Source organism: Canis aureus, chromosome 19 (genome assembly GCF_053574225.1).
Source record: "Canis aureus isolate CA01 chromosome 19, VMU_Caureus_v.1.0, whole genome shotgun sequence".
In the NCBI taxonomy this organism is placed as follows: Eukaryota; Metazoa; Chordata; class Mammalia; order Carnivora; family Canidae; genus Canis; species Canis aureus.
In genome coordinates, this window is record NC_135629.1 from 9,590,136 (window position 1) to 9,617,124 (window position 26,989).

The window sequence follows — 26,989 nt, forward strand, 5'->3', positions numbered from 1 at the left end:
AGGAGAGGATGGTATGAGGCCCAGTGAGACCAAGGGGCTGAGCAATACTGGAGAGGGAAGATGCCCTGCCCTCCTACTTTTGTGCCTAGAGTTTTATTAGTGTTCACTCCCTTGAGTCAAAAGGCTAGCAGCCTACTTCTTAATTATCATTAAAATTGGTCTGACATTTCAGTTAAGAGGCCACTTTCATACTGTGATCATACTTGAACCTTGCCACAATTCTGAAATAGGTGTCGTCAACTCCACTTTTAGAGGAAAGCGAGGCCACTTGCTCAAAACCACAAAGCCTTGAGAGAAGGGTTGAGCAAACTAGATCTAGGTAGAGCTAGATCTAGGGGCCTAGATCCATAGCCTTGATCTACTAAGCAGAACTCCTCCTATGTACAAGGCTCCTTCCTAAAGAGACATACATCCTAGGCAACGTCAACACATTAAACCCCTATTTCTAGGGATCCCTGGGTGGCACAGCGGTTTGGTGCCTGCCTTTGGCCCAGGGCGCGATCCTGGAGACCCGGGATCGAATCCCACATCGGGCTCCTGGTGCATGCAGCCTGCTTCTCCCTCTGCCTATGTCTCTGCCTCTCTCTCTCTCTCTATCATAAATAAATTAAAAAAGAAAAAAAAAAAAAAACCCCTATTTCTATTTGTACCTTATTTGGCTTACACACACTCTCTCTCTAAAATAAACACATAAATCTAAAAAAAAAGAAGAAGAAAGAAGAAGAAGAAGAAGGAAGAAGGAAGAAGGAAGAAGAAGAATGGTGCCAGAAAGAAGAAGAAGACTGGCTGTGGTAGGGCCCATTTGACGCCTCTGCATATGACAAATCAAGAAATCAAGAAGGAAACCTGCAGGTTTTCCACTCAATCTGTCTAGGTACTGCCTAGCACTTGAGACCAGGAAATAGGGTCCTCCAACCCACTCCTTCTCCAGGCTTTTGGGCACAACAAAAAACTAGTCTGCTCTTCTTCCTAAAGTTCCCTCTTGTAGAAACACCTGCATCAAGAACACCTGATACCACTTGAACTCTTTCAAATAGTATCTCCTTTGTAATCAGGGACTGGGTGTAAAAGATAAGCACAGGGGCACCTGGATGGCTTAGTGGTTGAGCCTCTGCCTTTGACTCAGGTCATGATCCCTGTGGGGAGCCTGCTTCTCCCTCGGCCTGTGTCTCCCATGAATAAATAAAATCTTAAAAAAAAAAAAAAAAAAAAAGGATAAGCACAGCCTCTCCCTTTACAGACCACTTACAGACCAGGATGACAAAGCCTACAAAGCTGCCTAATAGGTGAGTCTGGCCTCTCTGACAGAGGGAGACCTCAAGGCTGGATGGGGAACTGTCCAGACCCTGTGGCAAAAAAAGAGAGGGAAACAGGATGTTTCCTAGGCATTCACTGGTGTGGCCTTTCCAGCTCTAGGCTCCGTGCCAGTTTCTGTGCTGGGGCTGCACAAGCTGTGGTTCCCCGTCCTCCTGGAGCTGTCTACCAGAGATGGAGTGGCAGATCCCGACATTAGTGACTACAGCTCAGTGGAAAATTCCACGACAGGTATGCCCAGGGTAAATGGGAATGCAGACACAGGCACCTAATCCTCTGGGGACAGGGGAGAGGAGATGCATCACGGGTTCCTTAGTAGACACTAGAGCCGAATCCTAAAAGCTGTGTATCAGCTAGATGAGATGAGATGAGAAGCGGCAGCCAGGCAGAAGGAATGGACATGGGGAAGGCAGTGGAGAGAGCAAGGCTGCTTATCCTGGATGAAGCAAGTGGCAAGGAAACTGCTGATGGCCTTTTGATTTCTACACTGGGCTAAGCATAGTACAGAGATGGATCCATCCAGTAAGACTGGGGCCCCTTCCAGGGTGAGAGGGGAGAGGAGTGCAATGGAAATAATTTTAAAGTTTCTATAATCAAACGAGGTCAGACAGAGCTCTATACTTCCTCTGGCAGATGCATTTAAAAGGAAAAATGAAAAAAAGTCACTAAAGCCCAGAGCTGGAAAAGCAGACTCCATGAGGTCCTCTGGAAACAGAACCTGCTGGTGGATGTAAATCTTTGAGTGAGTCATGATCAGAAAGCTTTGATTTTCTGGGCCAAAGCAAATCAGGAGAGAGTTAAATGGATAAGCAGCTCCTTTCCTAGGCTGTGAGAGGTCAGAGGGCATGAGCCAGACTTTTTGGTACCTGCATGAAGGACTTGTGGGGCAGGCACCAGGGATCCCCTCCACCCATCCCTTATCCTGCTCTGCTTGAGTCAGGCCCCTCACCTGATACTGGCTCCAGTCAATGTTCAGAGAGCAAGTCAGGAAATCAGGGATGCTGAGTGGGGCATCAACGTAGTCCTGGAGGCAGAAAGACACTTGTGAGATGCAGTGGCCACTAGGAGAAGCCATGGTGACAGGGCATGTCATGACCCTGAAGCTGTGATTACCACAGGCAGGCAGGACATCCCTCCACAGTACATGCTGTCTCCGGGCCAGATGCCTGTGCTACCCTGACAGTGACAGTTTTAAAATCAAAGAGGCCAGATACTGCTTCCAAGTGCAGTTTTTCAGTGGGCTTTCCTAGTGTTTGCTGCTGAGACAAACGTGACAAATCTGTATTCAGCATCCAGCAGGCTCCTGTGGCCTGCTCCTGCCGACTGGGAAAGGAACAGAATGTTGGCCCGACTTTTTACCCAGATGGTAAAGCACAGAGGAAGGATATTTCCTAATTAATTATCCCTGAAAAATCCTGTGAAGACATGGATAAATTAAAAGGGGAGAGGAAAGTATATAGGGGAACTTAAACATGTACATACAAAGAAAAGAGGAAGGAAAATAATGATACTCATCCATGGGAGAAAAGAGAAAGGAAAAGGTAGTTGTTTTCCCCAAAGAGAAGGCAAGCTATTCTCCATGGTCGCCCTTTGCAAAGAAATATTAGGACCCAAGCTGATGAATGTTACTGCTCGTACCTGCTTCCAGTTAAAAATGAGCCCTTCTGCCATGTAATCCCGATCCTTATATTCCTTGAAAAATTCACAGCCTGGAAAAGAAGGGCCAAGTTAAGACACCACCTTTGCTAGCCCAGTTTCCTGCGATGCCTGGGAGTGCTGACCAAGGGGCCACCAGCTGACGCACTTCTCCATCCCGATGGGCCTCCTAGGAGACCACAGCTGCCACGGGTGGACGAGCATGGGCAGGCAGGAGCTAGGGGACGAGTCTCCAGTGCTCCTTAGGTTTCTAGTTACAAGGCTTCCTGATGAGGTATTGCCTACCTGCACACCTCTTTGTGTCTCTCTCCATCTGGGCTCAGTGGTTACTGGTCACTTCTCCCTGATTTCAGATCCCTTTGTCCTACATGTCCCTGAAGCGCCAACAGCCAGCAAACAAAGCACGGTTTACAGTCTGAGCGCTGGCAGCACTTTTCTCAGCCACTTACCTAGTTAACCGAGAACCATTCTCCCTCCTAACACCAACCTCACAGACCTCCAGTGACATATTGGAAAAGACCACAGATAGTGCCTAAAACATGACAGGTGCTCAAGAGACATTTCCATCTCCAACAAACCTGGTTGAGAGGTACTTTTCTGTATCACTCTCTAAAACTAAGAAACTCTGCCAGGGTAGGCCTTCAGGGATAGAGAGGAACAGAGGAAAGAAGGGACTTCAGCAACATTCTTAGCTTCAAATCCAGCCTTTCACTTAGCTCTGTGACAACAAACAGTTTACCTTCTCTAAACCTTGATTTTTCTCATTTATAAAATGGTTAAAAATGAAACAATACATATAAAACACCTAGCAAGGGATGCCTGGGTGGCTCAGTGGTTGAGCGTCTGCCTGTGGCTCAGGTCATGATCCTGGGGTCCTGGGATCAAGTCCCACATTGGGCTCTTCACAGGGAGCCTGCTTCTCCCTCTGCCTATGTCTCTGCCTCTCTCTCTGTGATTCTCATGAATAAATAAAATACTAAAAAAATAAATAAAACACCTAGGAAGCACTGGTACAGATGGCTTTCAAATGAAAGCCATTAATATTATAAATAATAGAGTTTAATTTGAGGGCATGAGCGCTGGGTGTTCTATATGTTGGCAAGTTGAATTTAAATTTAAAAAATTTTAAAAATAAAATTAAGAAAAACAACAACAACAACAACAACAACAAAAAAAAAAACAAAAAACCCCCAAACCAAACCAAACAAATAATAGGGTTTATTATCACAATGTTGCTGCTGCAGGAAGAACCCACAAGGCCAGCCCTGCAACTTAGTCAACTGCTTGGCTCAGAGAGAATGGGCTTGCTCATATACTACAGCACAGTGAGCATTCTGGGGCTGCCATGGCTTCGAGAGTGGAGAAGGCACTTCAAGGTAGCTTCTCAAAGTTATTCTCACTTCCTCAACTAGAACCAATACAAATTTTGGAGGGTACAGGACTTTAACCACAGGTCCAAGTCTGGTGAGATCCCTACCCAAAGGCAATACAACAGCTGTCTGAATTCTGTGGAGGTGGCAACAGGCCAAAAAAATTTACATGGAACTTTCCCAGCTACTCTTGGGCCAGGTTCCTGTATGAGGTCATCCCAGGGAAGATAGGAAAGGTTCCTTCAGAGAGGAAGATCTGGAGACCCAGACCATGTCCTGTATCCTTGGCTTCCACCCCCTATACACTTCTGCACACTAATCCCTCAGGCCTTGCTGCTGATTGAGAAATCAGGAAACTATCCTCAGCTCTCACACTCCAGTCTATTCTAAGGTGCCTCACTGGCAGAAAGAAAAAATATAAGTATCAGACAGAGGCCCTAGGCATGAGCCCAGGTTTAGAAATGCCACCAATTATCTCTCAGAGAGCTCCTCTGAAGGATTGTTTTCTCAAACTTGACCTGCTCAGATCAAAACTGCAGACTCTGGACTGATCCAGCTGGCCTGTGATGCGGAGGCAATTTCTTGGAGAAATGGACAAAATTAAAATAGATTCAGTACCTACGGCAATGCCTGACATTTATTACCTGAAGAGCCTCCTGAATCTGCTGAGAGACAAGAGGGATGGGACCAAAAGTGGGGGTGAGAACAACCACTTGCTCAAGGAGAAAAACCAATCAGACTTGTGCAGCTGAGTCTTCAGTCTATTTTGGTGTGCTGAAGGAAGTGCTCTCAGAATACTTCTCCCGCCCAAGGGCCAGTCCAAGCCCAAGTTCATTTGACAGAGCTAGAACTCAGCATCAGACTTCCTGTCTGGCCACCTGCTTATCAGAGGACTCAGCTGAGATGTCATGAACAGCTACAAAGCACAGTTCATCACTGGGGTTTCAGTAATGGTAACTGTTTCTTTTCTTGGGATGAACTAATCCAGGCTTGTAAAGAAATTCAAGAACATAGCATAGCAAGTAAAAGTGCTTCTCCTGTCCCCTTACATGGATGTGTGATGGCATCTCCTCCACCTCTGGCTTTTTTGGTTTCTATTGATTCCTTTTTCTTTCCCTTCCACCAATACATACACACAACTATCAGATACAGTACAAAGATACCTTGGGAAGGACAGGGAAAAAATTCAAAGGTTGTAGCATCTTACCATTTTGGCATATTTCCTCCACACCCTTTTGTGAAAGCACTTTTTCCTTTACATTGTTGACACTGTACTATACACTTTGTGTCCTGCTTAGCATCTTAAGCATCTTTTCATACCAAAAAGTCTAAGCATTTTTCTATGACTATGTAATCATTATTCTGACTACTGAACATGACTCTCATGTTCTGCTAGTATAAACAGACATCATGATGAACACATCCTCAGCCCCAAGTTAGCTGCAACATGTCCTGCTGAGTATGAGGTCAAAGAGTGTTAACATTTTGGGAGTCTCGTAGCAAGTTGCCACACAACAGCAGAAAGGATATTGTGCTATAGTTCTGGAGCAGTAGTATGCAAACTTCTAGCAAATCTACTTTTTTTTTTTAAACCAAGCTTACTTAAGACCTAAATATAAACAAAAAAAAGTGATGCGTGGTTCCTCACACAGCACAGATTTTTCCTGTTCGGCAGAGTACTTTGGTCCGTGAACTCCCACTCCTGGGGGTCCGGAGCTAGGTCTGAAAATCAGCTTTAGAGCTATCTAACCGCTCCAGCCCAGACACTCTGGGCAAGACACTTCTGTCACAACATGGCTCTGATACTGACAAGCCCAGAGAGTCATTATGGTTTGCATCTGCCCACAGCCGCTTTCAGAGAAGAGGAACATCCCCTGAGCCTGTCCTCCATGTGTACCCATCATTTAGCCTGCTGCTTGCTGAGGCCATTTTAGGGATAGGTCTGGCACTTTGGCTTGAAATAAGCACCATTATCTTCATTCTATGGAGGATAAAGCCAGTGCTAGGCGGGGTGAAGGCACTTGTTCAAAGACATACAGTACTAGGGCTAGGACTCATGCCCTGTTCTACATGGCACTAACCGCTAAGCTGGCAGAGTCAGCAGAGTGAGCAGAGTGTGCAGAGTGAGCACAGACTCCAGGGGAGGCCAGTACTGTAAGACTGCCTGGCTATCAAGAGTTGTGGTTTGAGGGAACCCCGGGTGGCTCAGCAGTTTAGCACCGGCTTCGGCCCAGGTTGTAGTCCTGAAGACCCGGGATCAAGTCCCACATAGGGCTCCCTGCATGGAGCCTGCTTCTCCCTCTGCCTGTGTCTCTGCCTCTCTCTTTATCATAAATAAATAAATAAATCTTAAAAAAAAAAAAAGAGATGTGGTTTGAATACCACGAGCTCACAACCGGTGAGGATACCCTCTCCTGCCGGACATAGATAAACTTGTAGTTCTAATGAGAAGACCTGGCTGTACAGCAACCTGTTGTCACTGGTTTGCTCTTGCTATTGGCTATGTGGCTCCAATGTGAGGAGACAAGGTCCAACAGAGGACTGAAGGCAGATGCTGATGCTGAGAAACAGAAGAAAGGTTTCAAGGAAAAAGAGTACATTTCCTGCCATCTGTTGACAAAGCCTTGCGCTGACATTAGGGCTCCTGGGCTTCCCTTGCTGAACAAGCAAATGTTATCAGAAAGCTTAAATATTACCAACCGGACCAATACAGTTTTAGTATCCGGTGCACACAATACTGCCCTGGCCACAGGTTGCATACAGATCTATGCACCACAGACAAATGCAGCTAGCTCCGCGTATACCAGAGTGCTTTACAACATGGTGAGGCCACCAACGGTGTACAACTGGGGACACAGCAATTACGTTCTTCATCACCAGGAGGGCCTCACCTAGGGTAATTTCCATAAATAACCTGATCACCCCAAGACAGACATTCAAAGGTTCACATCCACACAGGCCAGCACAACATGATTTAGTTGCTGACACAGGGTAGTAGTGATGTTGTTTTATGCTGAAATAGTATTTTACCTGCACAGAGCACTTTCACAAACATGATCTCATCTAAGCTTCACAAAAAACCTTGAGTCAAGCCTTTCCAAGTTCCAGACACCTGAGAAAAGCTGAGGCTTGGAGAGGTGAAGTAACTTGGAAGGTTATAGTAGTAGTAGCTGAGCCAGGACCCAATCCCTGGATGGACCTGGAGTGGAAAGAGCCTTCCAGGACAGCATCCTACCTTAACTTAGGTATAAGAGCTTAAGACTCAGAGCCAGTGTCCTATGCTGATCAACATAAGAGGAGTACCTGGGTGGCTCAGTCGGTTAAGCATCTCACTCTTGGTTTCACCTCAGGTCATGATCTCAGGTCATGAGATTGAGCCCCACGTCGGGCTCACTACTCCGTGCATAGTCTGTACTCTCTCCCTTCTCTCTCAAATAAAGAAATAAATTTTTTTTTTAAGATTTTATTTATTTATTCATGAGAGACACACAGAGAGAGAGAGGAAGAGACATAGGCAGAAGGAGAAGCAGTCTCCCTGCAAGGGGCCCGATGTGGGACTCAATCCCAGATACCAGGATCATGCCCTGAGCCAAAGGCAGATGCTCAACCACTGAGCCATCCAGGCATCCCAGAAATAAATCTTTAAAACAAAACAAATTCATCTGGGAAAGTTCCAGGGCACCTGTGTACCTAAGTATAGAAGGTTTGCAGATGGCCTCTGAGAGCCCCCAGTCCTAGGAAACCTGCCACTTGACTAGACCCTGAAAAGAGCTCCCTACCTGGATATGGGATGGAGAGGAGAGTGAAGTCGGCATAGCGCTGGGCTTTGTCCACCTTCTCGGAGGAGGTTACACTACAAGATAGGACACAATGTGTTAAGGCATCAAAACACATATGCACCATTCCCCAATGAGTGTTACAACAACGTAAAATGAACCTCTTACTGAAGAAACTACTCTTCAGAATTAGGAATGATTCCCGTTAGCAGTGCTGACTTGAACAATTAAGAAATGTAACTTCCCTTCCCCCTATTCTAACCTATCAAGCAAGAGAGGTTCCTCTCCAATTCTGCAGCACCCACAATTGCAGCAAACTGCCTGCTAAGTCCCACAAATGAAGGCAGCAGAACCACCCTGACACAGGGGGTGGGATGAAACGAGATGAGAACGAGTAACCAAGACACCAAAGGGGGTTTCTAGGGGACTCTCGCCTCTACTGTCTTCTCCAATATTCACTGAGGACTCCTGAAGAGGGGAGACAAATGGCATCTGAAAGGTAAAGACTGAGGACATTCTAACAGATGAAGGGGAGAAGGGAATATTCAGCTGAGCTGTAAGGCCTCAGTATGTCTTATTTTCTAAGATGACCTCAGCATCAGTAAAGTCAATATTATGAAAATTTTTTTGGAAAAACTTTTACTATCTCATCAACCTAGGTTCCATTATTTTCAAATTTTGCCTTATCAAATAATTAAGGTTTTGTCCATATGTGAAGTAAAAATTGGTCATATACTGTTTTTTGTTGTTCCGTTTAGAAAGAAACTCTAATCTACCAGAGATGGTGCAGAACTTGGAGCCAAGGGACAAAACTTCAAGAGCATCTAAGAGGAGGAGGCAGCAGAGCACAGGTTAGAAACTCACGGCCCCTCAGTTACTATCTGCATGACCTTGAGCAAGTTACTTAACCTTTCTGTGCTTTAGTTCCTTACTTGCAAGAGGGGCATAGTAGAACCTGCCTTGCAAGAATGTTTGAAGATACAGCTAGAAGATGTACAGAAGGCCCTCAGCATGAGGCCTGGCATGTGGTGAGCCCTTGGTAACTGCTATAAACCACCAGCAACCGGAAAAGCGGTGAACCTATCACCTCTGCCTATTTTGCAGTAGGTCCCTGTACTTACTTCATGCCAAACTTCACCTTCTTGTTCTCCACCATTAGGTCACAGATGTATTTGACTGACAGGTACCGAAGCAGCTTGATGTCATAGCCTCTGACCTTATCAAAAAGATGTGTGTCGGAACTTCTGAAACAGAGAGCCAGAGGGAGAAGTTGTACTGCACATTCATTCACAGAATTCTGGCGGGGCAGGGAGCGTGTTTAAGGAAGTATGGATGTCACTGGCAAGAACCTCTGTTTCCCTTCTCCATAAGATGGAGGGAGGGCCAATGACAGAACAACTCATTTCAGGGAAGGTGACTTTCTGAGAGATTACCCTGCTCTCTGGGACACATTTCAGAGAGGAGCAATTTGCAGCCGGAAACTGGGAAAGGGCTTTTTGGCACTGCTTGACATCAAGCCAGAAGACTCAAGATAATCTGAGTTTTAAAAAGCAGCAAGCTTGGTAGCTGATAGAGTCTTTGAGCTTCTATTAGAGTTTATCTCCCTCCATCTCCCCCCTCCTTTTCCCATTTATGACCATTTTTAGCCATATGATTTGGTCATAATGTAACAGAGTGAAATACTTGTTGGGAGATGGACTTTTTAGCGAAGTTTTATCAACTGATTGTGAAATACTAGCAAGTGAATTCCCTCTACTGAGCAGGTCTAAGAAGCAAGGAGATAAAATTTTTCCTAATACCCCAGGCTGTCTCTTGATCATACAGATAAAGGCAAAAGTAGGATGAGTACAGAGTCACGATTAATTTTTTAATGCCCACTGCTCTGCTGTCCACAGCAGTCTCCTTGCCAAGAACAATGTATGCTATGGAAGACGGCCTGGCTGAGGCAGAGGTCGTCTGATCTCAGGGGGAAGCGCCAAACATTCTTGAGCACAAGCCAGGGTTGCTGCTCTTGGAACTAACAGGCAGAACCGGGTATAGTGAAATGCCTTTTCATGCACCAAGCCATGATTTTGGGCAGCTGATCTTACTAGGGTGCTTGTGTGCATTCCAGAGATGCCTGACACCAGTTAAAGACTTTCCACGGGAACAGACCACACAAAGGAGCTTTTCCAAAATATCCTAAGATGTCACTTTCCAAAAACATTTGGAAAGGAGGTAGAAGAGTGTGAACCAGCCCATTTCCTCTCTTAAAGGGGGCCTAAAATACTTCTTTATATCAAGCTCTATTATGGCATCAATCACAACTTGAACTGTGTAACATCTAGTCTCTAGGTCTCCCACATGGGGACTGTAGCCTTTACCTTGTGCCTTGGTACCAGGTGTGCTGTGTGACACCTGTCAAGCTATCAGTATCCTGGTCACACCATGGTAACCATGAGGTTTGAAGACACACACAGATGTCTGAGCCCTGATTCAGACCTGCAGACCCTCGGGCTGAGATATTGCCTAGGAGTGAGACAGATGGCTCAGACGTCCAATAAAATCTGCTCTGGTGAGAAGCTATGGGATGGACCTTAATCACCTTATTTCAGGGGTATGGACTTAGCAGTGGAAGGAAAGGAACCAATGTACTCACCTGGACCAGTGATGAATATATACCACTGGTATGAAAATGCCCACCACTTGTCAGATACCCCATCCCCGATACAGCCCATATCCGTAACAATCTGGCACTGACCGAAGAGCGCAGTCCTCCTCTGTGATGTCCTCTGAATCTGCCCAGGCATCATCTGCACCCCCTGCCAGAGAAACCTGTCAGCACCAAGGCTGTTGCACAGGGCTCCACCCAGGGGCTTCCTGACCAAGCTCCTCTCACTCCAATCTATCTCCATCTCCAAGGACAGCCCCCCCATCTCTCAGCATCACATGTCCCATATGGCTGGCAGGCAGTCTTCTTTACCACAGGATCTCCTTGAATGATGAAGGGAAGGCTCCTGCTCTCCTCCCAACTTGTCTGCACTCTCTACCTATGCCACTGTGGCGTGGGTGGCTATTCTCTACATCTGCGCTCTTGTTCTTAGTCAGAGGAGGTAGCTCAATATTCACCTGAGAAGATATAGTTGTAGCCAGTGCGTCCATACAGTTCTCCCCATCCAGCCAGGGTAGCAGACCTGCAAATGTGCTAGGAGAGAAACAGCATTTTCAGATGCTTTCCTGGGTTTTCTTGTTCTTGTTTTTCCAACTTTGTTGAGATATAATTGACATACAATACCGTGTAAGTTTAAGGTGTAAAATATGCTGATCTATCTATAGATTGTAAAATCATTACCACCGTGGTGTTAGCTAACAGCTCTATCATGTCACACAATTCCCATTTCTTTTTTGTGATGGAAACATTTAAGATCATCTCTTTGCAGCTTTCAAGCAAATAATATAATACTAATAACTATAATCACTCTGCTGTACTTTAGATCCTCAAGTTTGTACCCTATGGCCAATGGTCAAGATGGTTTTCTCAAGTGTGCACAGTTAAAGGAACAACTGGGAGTCCATAGATTGTTCCAGGCCAAGCTTCTGGGTTCAGGAGCATTTCCCAAAGTCTTTTTTTTTTTTTTTTTTTTTCCAAAGTCTTATCAGTATAGAGGCCACAGCAGCCAGTCTGAAGTATGACTAGAATTTTTTTTTTTTATGACTAGAATTTTTTTTTTTTTATTTTTTTTTATGACTAGAATTTTTAATCTACATCCTGTCAAGGGAGCATCTCTCCCAAACAAGAGGCACCAGTGTTACTAAGGGTAATGGATAGATTTAGTGGCTGTCACATGTGTAGGTGCATAGATTCGATAGTGTAAATGGATGTGTGCTGGGCTTGACACTGAAACATTTACACTATCTTCTCACTGAGTTTTCAGTGAACCCTGAGATAGATGTGGCAGGTGACATGCACTGTTGCTGCTTCACAGAAGGCAGGCATAGAGAGGTGAAGTGATAGGTAAGGCCATACAATGAGGGGTTAGCTGGGATTTGATTTAGACCCACCTACCTCCAAAGCCTGTGTGCTTATCATCATTTGAAACCGTTCAGCACAAGGATGAGTAACTGTGCTTCTATATATATTTTTTACTCTTTTCCTCATTACTTAAGGATCACTTTGAGAGCGAGAATCCTAGAAACTAGGCAACTGGCCTAAACTTCAATATCTAATTTTAAGGTTGTATTGTTAATTAACTATGATGAGATCCAGTAGGGTTGAGGGAATGGGAGGAGACAGGTGGTAATGGGTGAACAAACTAGCCCAGAGTTTAGCTAAAGCTAGGGGTGGCAATGAGGTGGTGGCTGGGAGTTTACATGAGAGAGAGGGGCAGCTGCATGACAGAGATGGGTGACGTTCATTTCTGAATGGGTCACAGACTAACAATGTTAAGCAGGTCCCTGGAAGACTGCAAAATACTACCTGAAGGCTTCTCCTCTACCTGTTGGATAATGGGAAAGAAACAGTTTTGCTGCTAAAGGAAAGGGCTGTGGGTGGGCATTATCAGGTCACCTTCCAGCTCTCTTGAAGTTTTGACAGCCTAGGAAAGGGGCAGGTAATAGAAAAGCAACCTGGATACAACCTAAGGCAGGGTATAGTGTTTTTTCAGCGCTGGGAACAAGAAGAAATTCATGGGAAGGTTGTCCTGGCAGTCTGCGATGAAGAACTTGGGCTGAGATTCCTGCTGGTCTGAGCAGGGGGGGCTCTCTCGTGGGGGCTGCTTAATTTTCTCTGGGTCCAAAAACATTTTGAAAATCTGATGAAAATGATCAGCTGTACAGAAAAAAATATATGCACCACAGTTAACTTACATTTTAGAGGTTCCTGGACTCTCCCAAGTCCATCCATGGATCCACCTCTAGTCCCTGTTAAGAGCTGCTCTAAGGAGACTACCCCAGTCATGAGGAGCAGGAAGTGGAAAACTGTAGGAGGGAAGTGTCAATCCCTAGGTTTTGTCAAGTGGGGAGGTCTGACTCCTGAGAGCAAGACAATAGGGGGCATTCAGCTGGTTTTGAGGGTTTCGTTTTTTGTGTTTGTGCGCATGTGCGCACGTTTCCCCAGAAATAAACAGTTGTACTGGGCTCAGACCATGGGTTTATGGGGCTTGAGGACCTCTGTGTATTTGTTGATTTTCTTCTCCAGGATCTTCCCAGCTTGTTTCTATAGCCCCAAGAGTGGCTTTTCCTTCCAGTAATGGATCTTGGCCTTCTCCTTCCTCTTCTCCTCCAGGGTGGCTGTTACTATCTGGTACTTCCAGCCAACCTCATGAGCCAGGTTTCCAAAGAAAGCAAAGTTTTATGTAGGCTTCAGACATACAAACTTGAGAGCAGCAAGAACCACCACCACCTGCTTTTTCCTGTCATAAGGTGGCAAGATCCCTTGAGGCGGTCCAAGGCAGCCTGGCTTTGCTTGGTTTTGTGGGGTAGCATGCCTCATACTATCTGCCAAAAGATGCACTCAGCAGTGGTAGGGGCCATAGGATGGGTTGGTATCCATCTACTTGCAGAGAAAGGCTAGGTACTTCAACTTGTTTCTGCAGAAATTGCCAGAAATATTGATGCCCTCACAGTGCATGACTACAATCCTCCAGCCCAGCAGCACCTACTTGGCCACTATGGCCACCTGGTAGCCCAGGAGACAGCCTCTGCCATTGAGCACCAGGATCTGTTTCTCTGCCATCTTCAGCAGCCACCTGGGAAAGCCTGCTATGTTATCATGCCCACCCTCCCCCATCATCTAAGCTGCTAACACCAAATCTCACCCTTCTTTGCATTTTTTGTTGCAAGCAGACATGCACACTGTCTTTGGCTCTGAAACTGTTTCTCAAACTCTTTCCTAGGTTTAGATACCTCTTTCTATCCCAGTTCTCTCATATCCCTTAGATCTGTCCTTGCCTTTTTAGTTAACTCAGGCAGCCAGACCTGGACCCAGAGGATTCAAGTAGATGGAAAAGACCAGGCAAGTTGGCTAACTTTCCAAGTGAGGCACTAACACCTCTGAAGGAAGATTCTCAGGTGGTACCTGGCAGAAGCTGTACGTAATGCAGACTCTAACTCCTGACCCCTGCTCCTTAGTCTCATGGCTCCAAACTCCATCATTTCTGCACTTTAAGCTTAACTCCTGACTGAAAAAGTAGGGTGCACTGTAAATGCTCTCCATTTATCTAATTGTGAGTGGCCTCTAATTCTGCATGAGGAATATGGTTCTGTAGGATTTGCTTATCTAGTAATCAACTTTGACACACAGATAAAAGTGGCAGATCAGGACAACCTGGGTGGTTGAATGTCTGCCTTTGGCTCAGGTCATGATCCCGGGGTCCCGCAATTGAGTCTCATATCAGGCTCCCCACAGGGAACCTTCTTCTCCCTCTGCCTGTATCTCTGCCTCTCTGTGTGTCTCTCATGAATAAACAAACAAAATCTTAAAAAAAAAAAAAAAAAGGTGGCAGACCTTTACTCCCCATTTCCTAAGGGAGGAAATAGAGAGGGATGCCTATAGGGGGCTCAGGGGCGTGATCCTGGGATCCGGGATTGAGTCCTGCATCAGGCTCCTTGCGGGGAGCCTGCTTCTCCCTCTGCCTGTATTTCTGCCTCTTTTCTCTCTCTGTGTCTCTCATGAATAAATAAAATCTTAAAAAAAAAAAAAAAAAAAGGGAGGAAACAGAAAGATGACTAGATGACTTGTCCCAATTTTTAATTGCTCGAAAGCCAGATACAAGTGTTGGGGGGAAAATGGCATAGGAGAACATATTGCCCTTAAATGCTTGAACTGAGGGTTTTTTTTTTTTTTCTTCCTTAAAGATTTTATTTATTTATTCATGAGACACACAGAGGCAGAGGGAGAAGTAGGCTCCCGATGGGGAGCCTTATGTAGGACTGATCTCAGGACCCCAGGATCACGACTTGAGCCAAAGGCAGACGCTCAACAGCTGAGCCACCCAGAAGCCTTTGAACTGAGTTTGTTTTTTTGTTTTTTGTTTTTTATTTATGATAGTCACACAGAGAGAGAGAGAGAGAGAGAGAGAGAGAGAGAGGCAGAGACACAGGCAGAGGGAGAAGTAGGCTCCATGCACCGGGAGCCTGACGTGGGATTCGATCCCGGGTCTCCAGGATTGCGCCCTGGGCCAAAGGCAGGCGCCAAACCGCTGTGCCACCCAGGGATCCCTGAACTGAGTTTTTAAAAAATTTTTGATATTTATCTAATTTAACCCAATTATATCCCAAATGTTATGTCAACATATAATTACTTAAAAAATCATTCATATTTTATATTTTTTATACAAAATCTTTAATTAATTATTAAATTTTAAGATTTTATTTATTCATGAGAAACACAGAGGCAGAGACACAGGCAGAGGGAGAAGCAGGCTCCATGCAGGGAGCCTGAGGCGGGACTCGATCCCAGGACTGCGCGATCATGCCTTGAGCCAAAGGCAGGCACTAAACCGCTGAGTACCCAGGGATCCCCTATACAAAATCTTTAAAATCCGATCTGTATTTTACACTTTTCAGCACATCTCAACTAGAATGTTTTACCTTTAGCATCTTTTTGACTAATTAAAAAAAAAAGTTTTTTTTGGGGGGGCAGCACGGGTGGCTCAGTGGTTTAGCACCACTTTCAGTCCAGGGCATGATCCTGGAGACCTGGGATCGAGTCCCATGTCGGGCTCCCTGCATGGAGCCTACTTCTCCCTCTGCCTCTCTGCCTCATTTTCTCTGTGTCTCTCATGAATAAATAAAGAAAATCTTAAAAAAATATTTATTAAAAAATTTTTTTTAAATTAAGTATTCTCTATGCCCAATGTGGGGCTCAAACTCATGACCCTGAAGTCAAGAGTCGCATAGTCTACTGACTGAGCCACCTGGGCTGCCCCTACTTTTAGCATTTAAAGGGAAAAGTAGTCCTGCCCCCAAATACAGTTGTGTTTAACAAAAAAAAATTCCACATTGTTTCAGCTATAAATTGAAATAAAATCAAACATTTGGTTCCTCAGTTGCACTAGCCACACTGAACTGAGTTTTGAAGGAAGCAAGCACTTCTTAACACACCTGCCTTCCCCAACCTAGCAGAGGTCCTGCCTCTTGAGTACTGGTAATAAAAGTTGCTATCACTGTATTAGTTACCAAGTGCCTGTTGTGGGCCACACATTAGGAGGTGAGATCCCCATTTCACAACAGAACACGTTCTCCTACCTTTCCTAATCTCCCTCTCAACTGCCTGTTCACTTGTCTGCCACTCACTGACCTCCAGGAGGACAAGGACTGCCTTATTCACCTCTGATTATGGCACAGAGGAAATGACAGACGTTCAAACACACAATTAGAGCGAAGCACATGGAAGGAGGTAAAAAGTGAGTGAACACTGATTGTTGTCAGGAGAAGCCAAAGGGTGTGAAACGGTATCACGCTGCCTGGACAAGAAGGTGTAAAAGGAGAAGAAAGCAGGATTAATGGTAAAGCCATCATAAACATCATATGCCAAGGACTCCTCAGCATAATCCCTCTAACTCACTGGCCTTCCTCTGAAATCAGATGGCTCAGGGCTCTTTTCTCACAGGCATGCCTAGTCTGTAAGTGCAAATAATTTACCATTTAGCAACTCCACTTGTTCATCTGTTCAGGGTGGCATTTCCCAAACACATTCAGGAAAGTTCTTTACTCATCGTGTGCAGAAAACTAGTGGAAACACAAGACCTAACAAAGCTACACAGGTCTCCCTGCTACAAAACATCTCAGAGTCTTTGTTATATAATGTACACATACCAAGCAATGGACTTTATGAATGTGGAGCCTGGCAGTTGGGCCAAATCTAGTATTTAGAATTCCTTATCCACCATTTGACGGCGAATGCTTTTCAGGAGCATATCCTTCAACTAGTGTTCTATGGAACACACATGGCAAACACTGGTTTGAGTATTAGTTATGTGACTTCTAGTGATAAGCACCATACACCATAGAGCGGTGGTCTTTAAACTGGAGTTCCAGTAATGTGCAGGAACATGACAGCTTTCCAAAGGGAGAAGGGGAACAAAAACCTGGAAGGTGATCAACTTCAGGAACTTCCATACAAGCTTTTCCCTAAAATCCATCTCTCCAAGGAAGCCTTCATTCAAGGCCCCCTTCCTAACTCCCCTTTCACATTTGTCCTTCTCCCATTTTATGGAAAGAACAGGCACAGAGGGGCCCAAACTAACCTCACATCTCTCCTCCTCACTGCCTTGGCACTCAACCACCCACACTGGGTAACCGCAGCTGGATTCTGCAAGCCACTGGGACCGCAGCGCATGCGCTCATGTATCTGCCAACTAAATAGAGAGATTGGGTCTCCTCCCCTCCCCTCCTCCCAGCTCCCCCTACTTTAATGTGCTCCTCCCAGACTAATCCTCCTGAAAAAGCTACTTTCATCTTGTATTTCTCTGCCCAAAAATCACACCGTTCTCCTCGCAAATGTAAGCACCTTGGTCAGCATTCGGCCTCCTGCAATCAATCCCTTCCATCCTCTGGCCTGGCATGAACCTTCCACTCCAGTGAGGAGTCCTGGCCCCTCTTGTTCCTGTCTCCATGCCTTCTCCCATGTCGCCTGCTAGGAACACCCTCCCCTCTGTCTGCCAGCTAGCCTTCTGTTTTTCCTGCAGTACTCTCAAGCTATGGCCTGCTCACTTAGACCATCAGTGAGTCACTCCACACTGCTGTCCCCGAGTTCCCCTTCACACCACACTGGAGGATCCTAAACTTCAGTGTGGTAGCCTGAGGGAACTCCAGATTAGGTCCGAATCTCAGCTCTCTTGGTAAACTTGGCAAAATTAATCACTTTGCTTCACCTGCAAAATGGGATCAATTACACCAAAGGATTATAAAAAGACAGGTAAATGAGATCATACCAGGAAGCTAAGTTAACAACTATCACTAGAGTTTATGCTCCATGTGGGTAAGAATTTTTGTCTACACACTGATGTACCATAAGGCCTGAAACATAATATTCAATAAGCATAGTAAATTACATGAATGAAAGAATGAACAAATAACAATGTATTCACTTACTTGATCTAACCTATTCCATAAACCTTTGATGTAGGCATGATTATTATTCCCATTTTGTAGAGAAGATCTCTGAGGCCTTGTGGAGACAGGAAGTAACAGAGCCAGGATCTGCACCTAGGCAGTCTGGCTCCAGAACACAGGGTGGGGTACTCTGGTATGACTATCCCTTCCCTACATAGACTCCTTTGGAAGGTGGTATAAGAATTGGTCTGTTTCTCCAGCCTGCTGTGCATAGCACCAGGTAATCACTCAACACTTGGCTGGCAAACATCAAGAACAAGATGACCCTACACTTTCCATAAACCATTTACCCCAGAAGAGGGTCTCAGGGAGTATGAGGCTATGGTGTATTCTTACCTTGCCTTTGAACAGGATCACTGGACAGACAAATCGTCCTCTGCACCTGGCCGTCTTGCTACGGTTGACAAGGTCTTGCAACTTGCTCACCTGCACAGTGCTCTGAAACCTAGGGCATAGGCAAGAGACAGGTCAGGCTTCTAAGGGGGTAGTGTGTGTGTGTGTGTGTTCACAAGGACCCCACGTGAGGTCTACAGATGTGTGTGTGAATATTCATTTGAAATTTACTAAATGGGGCAGCCCACATGGCTCAGCGGTTTAGTGCTGCCTTCAACCCAGGGCATGATCCTAGAGTCCTGGGATCGAATCCCCTGTCAGGCTCCCTACATGGAACCTACTTCTCCCTCTGCCTGTGTCTCTGCCTCTCTTTCTCTCTCTGCATCTCTATGAATAAATAAATAAAATCTTAAAAAAAAAATAGGGGATCCCTGGGTGGCGCAGCGGTTTGGCGCCTGCCTTTGGCCCAGGGCGCGATCCTCGAGACCCGGGATCAAATCCCACATCGGGCTCCTGGTGCATGGAGCCTGCTTCTCCCTCTGCCTAGGTCTCTGCCTCTCTCTCTCTCTGTATGACTATCATAAGTAAATAAAATTTAAAAAAAGAATTAAAAAAAAATAGAATCTTTAAGATGAATTAAATGAGCTACTTTGAAGACTTGGCAGCCATAATCAAATCAGGAGAGCCCTAAAAAAATAAAATAAGAAAGGGTCTCTTACAGACTCACCTACCAATCCTGAACAAAAGGCTTCAAATCAGCCAGGAAGCGCTTCTGATTGTACGAGAAAGGAGAGGCAGGACAGTTAAAAGAATGGAAAGCTATGCAGATTAAGTGAGTAGAAGGGAGGGAAGATGCCCATGTTCCTTTTTTTTATAAGGGTTGAGCTTCCAGGTCAAGCCCTAAAGGGCATTTAATGCCTTCTATATCCTAATCCTTCTAGGCATCCATGTGTTATTGCATGGCACATGCATACAAATAATTGTTTCCGAATGAGTAAATTCAGCAACTCCTACACATCTGGGGTAACTTTTTAAGTCTATCTGGATGTTGTTGAGATTAATAAAGTCTTTTAAAAATACCACTGATTCCTTAGTAGTTTAGTGTTCATAGAAATATTCGCAAGTCATAGCTACTAAAAACATAATTACTATCAAGTGGGGGTCTGAAATTGAAGTTCAAAGAGGTTATCAAATAAAAACCTGGACCAATAGTTTGATGATCTTGGAAAGAGAACAAGGGGAGAAAGGAACAGAACTTACACTTCCCAAGGTGTATTTTTCTGTATGGTCTGATTTAAGACATTATTTTATAGTCTTTTTTTTTCTTTTTTGAAGACAGGAAGAATGGCAAACTTGAAGCTGGGGTGCCTCTTCAAGGTACTTGTAGGCTGGCACTGGCCACTGAGCCAGGCCCTAGAATGTCCCTGGCTCACTGATAACCAAGTTTTGCCACTTTCCCTCACTTGGTGTCTCTATGAAATAAAAAGGCACACCAGTACAAAATAATCCAACTCAGCTGCCAGAAGACTATGAAACAGCACATACAGCAGTGTCCACAGGACTCTTTGCCTTCTGGTGGCTCCAGGCCATGTTCACAAACCTGGTCAGCATCATCTATTGCAACAGAATCTCATTGAGTCACACCAGTAGCTTCCTCTGAGTTCTAAATGCCTTGAAACTGTGTTCAATTCTCCCAGGTTGAGACCTTCCATTTGACAAACTCCTAAGACCAAGATGGAGAACACGCCAGCATTTCCCTTTTAGGGGCTCTCAGCACTTTTTTTTTTTTTTTTAAGATTTTATTTATTTACGTATGAGAGACACAGAGAGAGGCAGAGACATAGGCAGAGGGAGAAGGCAGGCTCCCTGCAAGGAGCCCGATGTGGGACTCGATCCCGGATCCCGGAATCATGCCCTGGGCCAAAGGCAGACCCTCAACGGCTGAGCCACCCAGGCGTCCCTCAGCACGCTTTTAATGTAGAAGCAGGCATACCTCTTTTGGTTAAGCTAGCTAGTGGTTCATTTTGCTGGTTCCCCTACTCAAAGAATCAATTCAGTTTCCATTCTCAGTAGTTCCTGTTTTTATTTTTATTATCTCTTGGCCTTAGGATCTTTTCCTTAAAGTGCTAACCACTGAGCTGTGTCTGGCACACGATACTCAGATTTGAATGAATAAACGTAGGCTTGTGTATTTATGTTTGTCTTGTGGGACTGAGCTATTAACCTGTGCAATCTGATGCTATCTCCGGGTAGATAGTGTCAGAACTGAGCTGAATTGTAGGAAACCCAGCTAGAGTCTGATAATTGGTGGTGTGGGGGGAACCGCCAAACCCTCCCATGTAGGAATCAGATGTAGAACTTAACCATTATTCCCCAATGCCTCATCTGTACTCCCCCATTTCTGACTCTTGTTACACTGTTATTGCTTATTTATTGGTCTGTGTTAGCTATAAGACCTAAGAGTAGGGACTTCATCTATCTGGTAGGGCTTCCAAGTGGATTCCTGGAGACTGCCACGTGGCAGCAGCTCAATGAACACTTGTTGATAAACACATGTCTTGGCTGTCAGAGATTCCTGTCCAGGCTTCTATTCCCAGATGATGGGCTAAACTGGTGAGGTGGACTAAGAGAACTAAACCACCTCCTGAATCCAGTTCTACCCTGGGTAATGTGGTCTAATTAGTGTCCTATTAACACCAAAGCCAGGTATGTAAAGAAGCAAAAAGTTCTGTTTTTTCCCCGAAAACATGGATATACTCCTTTCTCTTCAACTAAAAGGCATTGCCCACTCAAAATTACTTCAAGGCCTTACCAGAAGTAAAAAAAGTAAAAACAAAGTTTTTAGTAACTCCTCTAGGATTATGAATATACCACCATGGCCCTAGCCTAGAAGATGCGACCCTGCTGGTAAAAGAACGGTGGCAGTGGCAAAGAAAAGGCAGAGAGGTGCACAGAGCAGAGTGAAGACCCGAATTTTAAAACCACCCTGCTTACTACTTCTGTGATCTCTGGGAAAGGCAAGTTACTTCTCTCTCTTTTTTTTTTTAATATTTTATTTATTTATTCATGAGAGAGAGAAAGGCAGAGACAGGCTGAGAGAGGAGAAGCAGGCTCCCTGCGGGGAGCCCGATGCGGGACTCGATCCCAGGACTCCAGGATCATGCCCTGAGCCAAAGGCAGACGCTCAACTACTGAGCCACCCAGGAGTCCCATTTCTCTGGGTTTTAACTTTCTCTTTGGTACAATGGAAGTGATACCACCTACTTCATTGGGTAGTTGCAGGACTTGAGTGAGCTAGCGCATGAAACCCTAACACCTGCGAAGTGTCAGGCACTCAGCTGACTTTTATTTCCTCTTCCTTAAGAGTCAGCACTGAGCTGTTTTCCTTCCAGGAAAAGCTTCTGTGAGGCAACCAAGATTGAGTTCCTTAATGTACTTCTACTACATGGTGGGGTGGCATCACCTGGGAGCTTGTGAGAAAATGCAGAAACTCAGACCCCACTCCAGACCTACTGAGTCAGATTTTGCACTGTCACTAAAAGCACAGGTGGTTTGCTCATAGTCTAGCTGAAGCAGCACCACCTTGAGCACAGTTGAGTTTAATATCAGAATGCAATCAGGGCACCAAGGTAAAACCATCAGCCAGCACTGAATAGGTTAAAGAGGAGGGCAAGGAAAAAGATCTTGTTTAGAAACTTTAGCTTAAGGGCATACAGATGTTGAGCCTACCTAATCGTGGAAGAAGTTAGAAAGAGAAACCATATACAACGGAGCCATAATAAAGCCCAAATCTTTAGGCTCAGAGACCCCTGGAATTCTTCAATTATATGACTGGGGATATAATACAATTTCTATGAACTACATGCAATTTGTTTTTCTAATATGTTCATTTTTCTCAGTGAGCCCCACCACAACTTCATGAGATGGCACACTTAATAGACATTACATTTTACAGATAAGGAAATTAAGGCTTAGTCCTTAAACTCCTCTGGTGATTCCTCTCTGGAGAGCCTTCCGTGGCTCCCTGTGGCCTACAGCAGTGGTTCTCAGGCTATAGCTTATGTTAAGACTCCTCTATGGAGTTCTCTAAGAAGGTAGATTCTGGAAATTATGATTCAGGGGCCCTAAAATCTGTGATTTTAGTGAGTGCTCAGGGGATACTAGCACAATAAAACCACTAACACCCACAAGTCCACACTCCTTGGCCTAATGATCAAGACCATATACAAACTGGTCTTTTAGGACATGTCAGGATTGCTGTGCATCCTTCCAGTTCCAGCTGAAGAGGACTTCTACCATGGACTCTTCCCAAACACACACACTCCAGGCAGAATTAACCATTCACTCATCACAACATTGCATCTACAGGGCCGTGCTTTCACAGATACTGTTAACAACAGCTCCTGGATTCTCTTAGAATCAGCAGCAAGCATGGAGACTAAGGGAATAAACTTTGAGATCACATGAGCCTGGAACCTCAATGCAGTGATTATTTTATTAGTGTCAAACAACTGCCACCATTTACTGACTACCTTTGGGTTCTATCCTGTGCTGGGTGCTTTCTATATGCTTTTATATGACCTGTTGCTACCCAAAGAAAGCACTCAGGCCTTGGAAGGCCCTCAATAAATGGTAGCTCTTACTCCTAACTCTTACAATAAACATGCCAGACTTGTAGTAGCCTCACTTATCATCTGGGATCACACTAGCCACTTTTCTAAACAGAGGTAGAGACTGACTAATGAGAAAACTAAGAGATAAAATAACTTGCCTAAGTTACTTACACAGCCAGCATGTAAACCCAAGCAGTCTGACTCCAGACCTCAGGCTCCTAAGCTCTACATATGGTTAAGTGCTCTTAAGCATGTCAACAACACAGTATAGCTGCTTCCACCCCCACGCTCTTAAAAAAGGACACTAAGGTTCAGAATGGTGGGGTGTGAAGTAAGCTGTCTTAGGTCAGTGAGCCCAAGGGTAGAGGGAGAAATAGAAGTCCAGGACTGTGACTTCCAATCATTCATTCTATTCGATGTTGCTTCATTGATATAACTTATCAAACTCTGAATGAAACAAAGACGCCAATACACTTTCACACCTGGGGAAAGTGAGTCTATCCCGCCCAGTTCCCCACCCAGTTACAGACTTCCTGACTCTGGGGATGAGCTGTCAGAGCCTCCCCAGACAGGCACACTCTAGTTACATGATGCTCACGTGTCTTTCTCCTTCTCAGAACTTTCATACTCCAGGAACACGATGTGCTGGGGGTAGTGGCCACAGATATCCCCATTCACATTTTGGATCACACTGTAACAGTAGTCTCGGCCAAACAGCTCCAGACATCTCTTCTCAATGCGCTCAACCTGCACAGAGGAGGAGACCTGAGCATAAAGAAGATTCTGGGATTCTGAGTATGAGAATTCGGCAGTTTGTGACCTGCAGCAGTCACTGGGAATGACATGTGCCTGTGATTATTATTTAATGCCAGGAAGAGACACTTTGCTGGGACACAGGCCCTAGATGTTAGTTCATTAATCTATATACCATATGCTTTGGGGAGGGTCTCTGAACCACTCAATGTTGCAGTGAAACTGCTAAAATTTGAAGGGAAGGGTTACATTTTCATTAGATTTTTAAGGTGGTCCACAATCCGTAAAATATTAAGAACTCTTAGGTTACTTTAACTAGCATTAATCCATTATCTTCCCTTGACTCCAGATTACTCCCCATTCTCTAGCTACAGACAAATACCTAGACACTCTAGTTAGTGTACGGAGTAAAAGCTACAGACAAGGTTGTCTCCCCACACTCCATTTATTTATCAAATAAAAGGACCAGTTCTCCTTAAAAGTGCTTGTTTAGGTCACAGTTCAGGGAAAGGTCCACTAGAAAAAAAGGTGTAAGACGCACAGTTATCTTCACAAGTCTGCAAGAGATTGGGAAGCCTGGGGAGGCTTTGAGGCCAGCTGAAGTGAAAGTTAGGTATAACTTAACCCTAACCTTCAGGGATGTAAGATGGAAGAGGGGCTCAGCAAGCCACTGACCCTCTGCCGCCACTCAAAAGACCAATGGAGAGGAAAAAACTCATAGTGGCTTATACTAGGAATTTTCAAATTTTAAGATGCAGGAGAGTCATTAAGCAGCCTATTGAAAAACGCAAAGTCCAGGTTCCCACCCTCAGACATTCTGACTCAGTAGAACTGGATGGGACCCAGGAACCTTTATTTTTGACAAGCACCCCAGACAATGCTGAAACAGGTGGTCCTCAGGCTAAGTTGTGAAAACCACTTGGTTGTTTGGAGAGTGGGAAAGTCCCATCGTGACCGAAGTCTTCCCTAGGTTACTCCAGAGAGTAGCAGGATGCCAACTGCAGGATAATCCAGCAAGCAACAACCCCTCAAGCCAAACCAGAGTTTCATGGCCCGGAATCCCACTGAAAAGCCTGATGCTAAACCTGCCAAAAGCACATGGGGAATAAGAGATAGGAGGATCCTCAAGATTCCCATTTGAATGCCAAACAGTGCCTTGGATGGGAATGGCCTTACCAGGCTGGATGCCTTCCAGGTCTGGATAAGGAGACTGAAGGGAATCCCAAGGGTAGGAAAAAGAGGAACTGAGACTTACTTCTGATAAGCGAATAGAGTGAGCGTGGGCTGTTTTCCTAATTTTTAGGGGAAAGAAAGGGACGGGCCTAAGTGTAAAGTCATGCTAAGGCTGAATATGGAAGCAACACACTCGGTCCATGTGTGACCTCTCACCCGGAGCAATCCTCAGACTTTTCTTTTTTTTTTTTTACCATCTCAGCCTGGGGGCTTTTGTATCCACAACTGACGCACGGGAATAACCCCCGTCAGTTTCCCCTAATGTCTGAACGCGGTCCCTCAGCTCTGATCCTTCACCACCAAACGCCTTTGTCTCACCCCAAAGGACATCCTTCCTTGGCTCATTCCGACCCTCGTTTCTCCTTCTGCAGTTTCTGAACCCGAACTCTACTCTCCGGGTCCAGACCCTGGGAGCTTCCCTCTCTTTCCTCTGACCTCTGGCCTCGGCCCCTCCTCCGTAACTTTTCAAGCCAACGAGCTTCCCTTTGTAGCCATCACACCTCCAAACTCACCTTAGAGCCGCCCGTCCCGCTGCAGTCCTTGGCCCGGTACTGAGTCCGGGAGAACTCCTCCAGCAGCTCCCCGAGCCCCGGCTCCTGCGGCGGCGGGCTGCCCGAAGAAGCCGACGGCCCCGCCGAAGCGGCGGCGGCGGCCCTAGCGCCCGCCATGGCCCAGCCCCGCGTCCCCTTCGGAGCCCCGCGTTCCCCTCAGCGCGCCTCAGCCCTGCCCATGGCACCTGGAGACACCGACTCGGCGTCCGGAACCTCCCGAGCCGCCTCAGCCGCCGCCTTCCCTTCCCACTTCCGGCCCCGCCCCACCCCGCCGGATGTTTACTTCGGCCCTGGCCAATCGGAGCCCGGGGCCCGCACCCCGCCCCGTGGCTGCCGGCCCGCCCCCAAGCGAGGAGCGGTCCAAGTGGTCTGGGGGGAGGGAGCCGCGGCCCCGCGCCGATACCTCTTGCCTCCGCCCCTCGGGGTTTCCCCTGGGGAAGCCGGGCTGAACCATTGGTGCTGCGGGAGGGGGGTTCGTGCGGGAACCGGGAGGAAGGAACTATGGGAATGAACCCGAGGAAGGCTGGACTACACCATTACAGGGCGAGGAGGCGGCCACGCGCGAGGCAACGCTCCTTAGTGTGGCAGTCACGGTAATAATAGTGAGTAAAAGTAAAACTGCGTTTCATGAGACAAGTTTTGCGCGGCTCCTCACAACGTCCCTGCGACTATCGTGCACCTATAGACAGCCCGTGTTATCAAAGAAGGAAACGGGAGTCTTGACTGTTGAAATTCTAGGGTTGGAAAGCACCATATTTTTCTTTTTCTTTTCTTTTTTTTTTTGCTTTTTTTTTGTTTTTTGTTGTTAATGCAACATTTCAAACATTCACAGAAGTGGAGAGAGTAGTATAAGGGGCCCCTCACGGATCCATTAGTCAGTTGGAGCAACAACCAACACGTGCCAATCTGGTTTAATCCATCTTTTCCCCCATCCAGTTGAGTAATTCTATGGCAAATCTCGTGATTTCATCTGTGAATATTTCAGTATTTATGTCTAACAGATTAGTAGTGTTACAAAATGATTTAAAAAAAGAAAAAGTCGAGGAGTGTTAAAAAACAAAATTCAAGTAAATTTGGCTTTAATCAACTAATTTATGAACCCAACAGGATCCTGGGTAACAAGTAGAAAGGAGCTCTGCGGAACTGTACAAAATGGAAGGATTTTATAGTCAGAAGGTGGGACAGGAAAGTTAAAAGAGCGGATCGTTCATCAGTTGATCTTTCCTTATGGGAAGACAGGGGGGTCTTATTAAAGTGCAGATTACCTCACTAATGCTGATCAGGAAATTCCCCAA

The 26,989-nt window shown here is 45.6% G+C and overlaps 1 protein-coding gene, 1 long non-coding RNA gene and 1 pseudogene across 13 annotated transcripts in view; 1 reads left to right on the top strand and 2 right to left on the bottom strand.

The window, feature by feature from the left end:
- Nucleotides 1-25,927, bottom strand: part of MTMR14 (myotubularin related protein 14) — a 46,336-nt gene extending 20,409 nt beyond the window's left edge. For 2 of the 10 annotated variants that reach the window (XM_077857929.1, XM_077857928.1), the window contains exons 1-9: nucleotides 25,656-25,896; nucleotides 23,756-23,904; nucleotides 18,548-18,656; nucleotides 11,225-11,300; nucleotides 10,857-10,917; nucleotides 9,238-9,360; nucleotides 8,120-8,193; nucleotides 2,953-3,023; nucleotides 2,264-2,338 (exon numbers count right to left, since the gene is read on the bottom strand). In XM_077857929.1, coding sequence (XP_077714055.1) covers nucleotides 2,264-2,338; nucleotides 2,953-3,023; nucleotides 8,120-8,193; nucleotides 9,238-9,360; nucleotides 10,857-10,917; nucleotides 11,225-11,300; nucleotides 18,548-18,656; nucleotides 23,756-23,904; nucleotides 25,656-25,811 — 894 coding nt within the window. In that variant the 5' untranslated portion in view covers nucleotides 25,812-25,896. Of the gene's footprint in view, nucleotides 1-2,263; nucleotides 2,339-2,952; nucleotides 3,024-8,119; nucleotides 8,194-9,237; nucleotides 9,361-10,856; nucleotides 10,918-11,224; nucleotides 11,301-18,547; nucleotides 18,657-23,755; nucleotides 23,905-25,655 lie in introns of those variants that run through there. The other 8 variants (XM_077857924.1, XM_077857927.1, XM_077857923.1 and 5 more) reach the window with 8 other exon arrangements.
- LOC144291169 (large ribosomal subunit protein uL13 pseudogene) lies at nucleotides 11,834-15,438 on the bottom strand (annotated as a pseudogene).
- A 161-nt stretch (nucleotides 25,928-26,088) lies between the features above and the next one.
- Nucleotides 26,089-26,989, top strand: part of LOC144289633 (uncharacterized) — a 51,834-nt gene continuing 50,933 nt past the window's right edge. The window contains exon 1 of one of the 3 annotated variants that reach the window (XR_013357454.1): nucleotides 26,089-26,296. This is a non-coding gene — a long non-coding RNA (uncharacterized LOC144289633). The remainder of the gene's footprint in view (nucleotides 26,297-26,989) is intronic. The other 2 variants (XR_013357453.1, XR_013357455.1) reach the window with 2 other exon arrangements.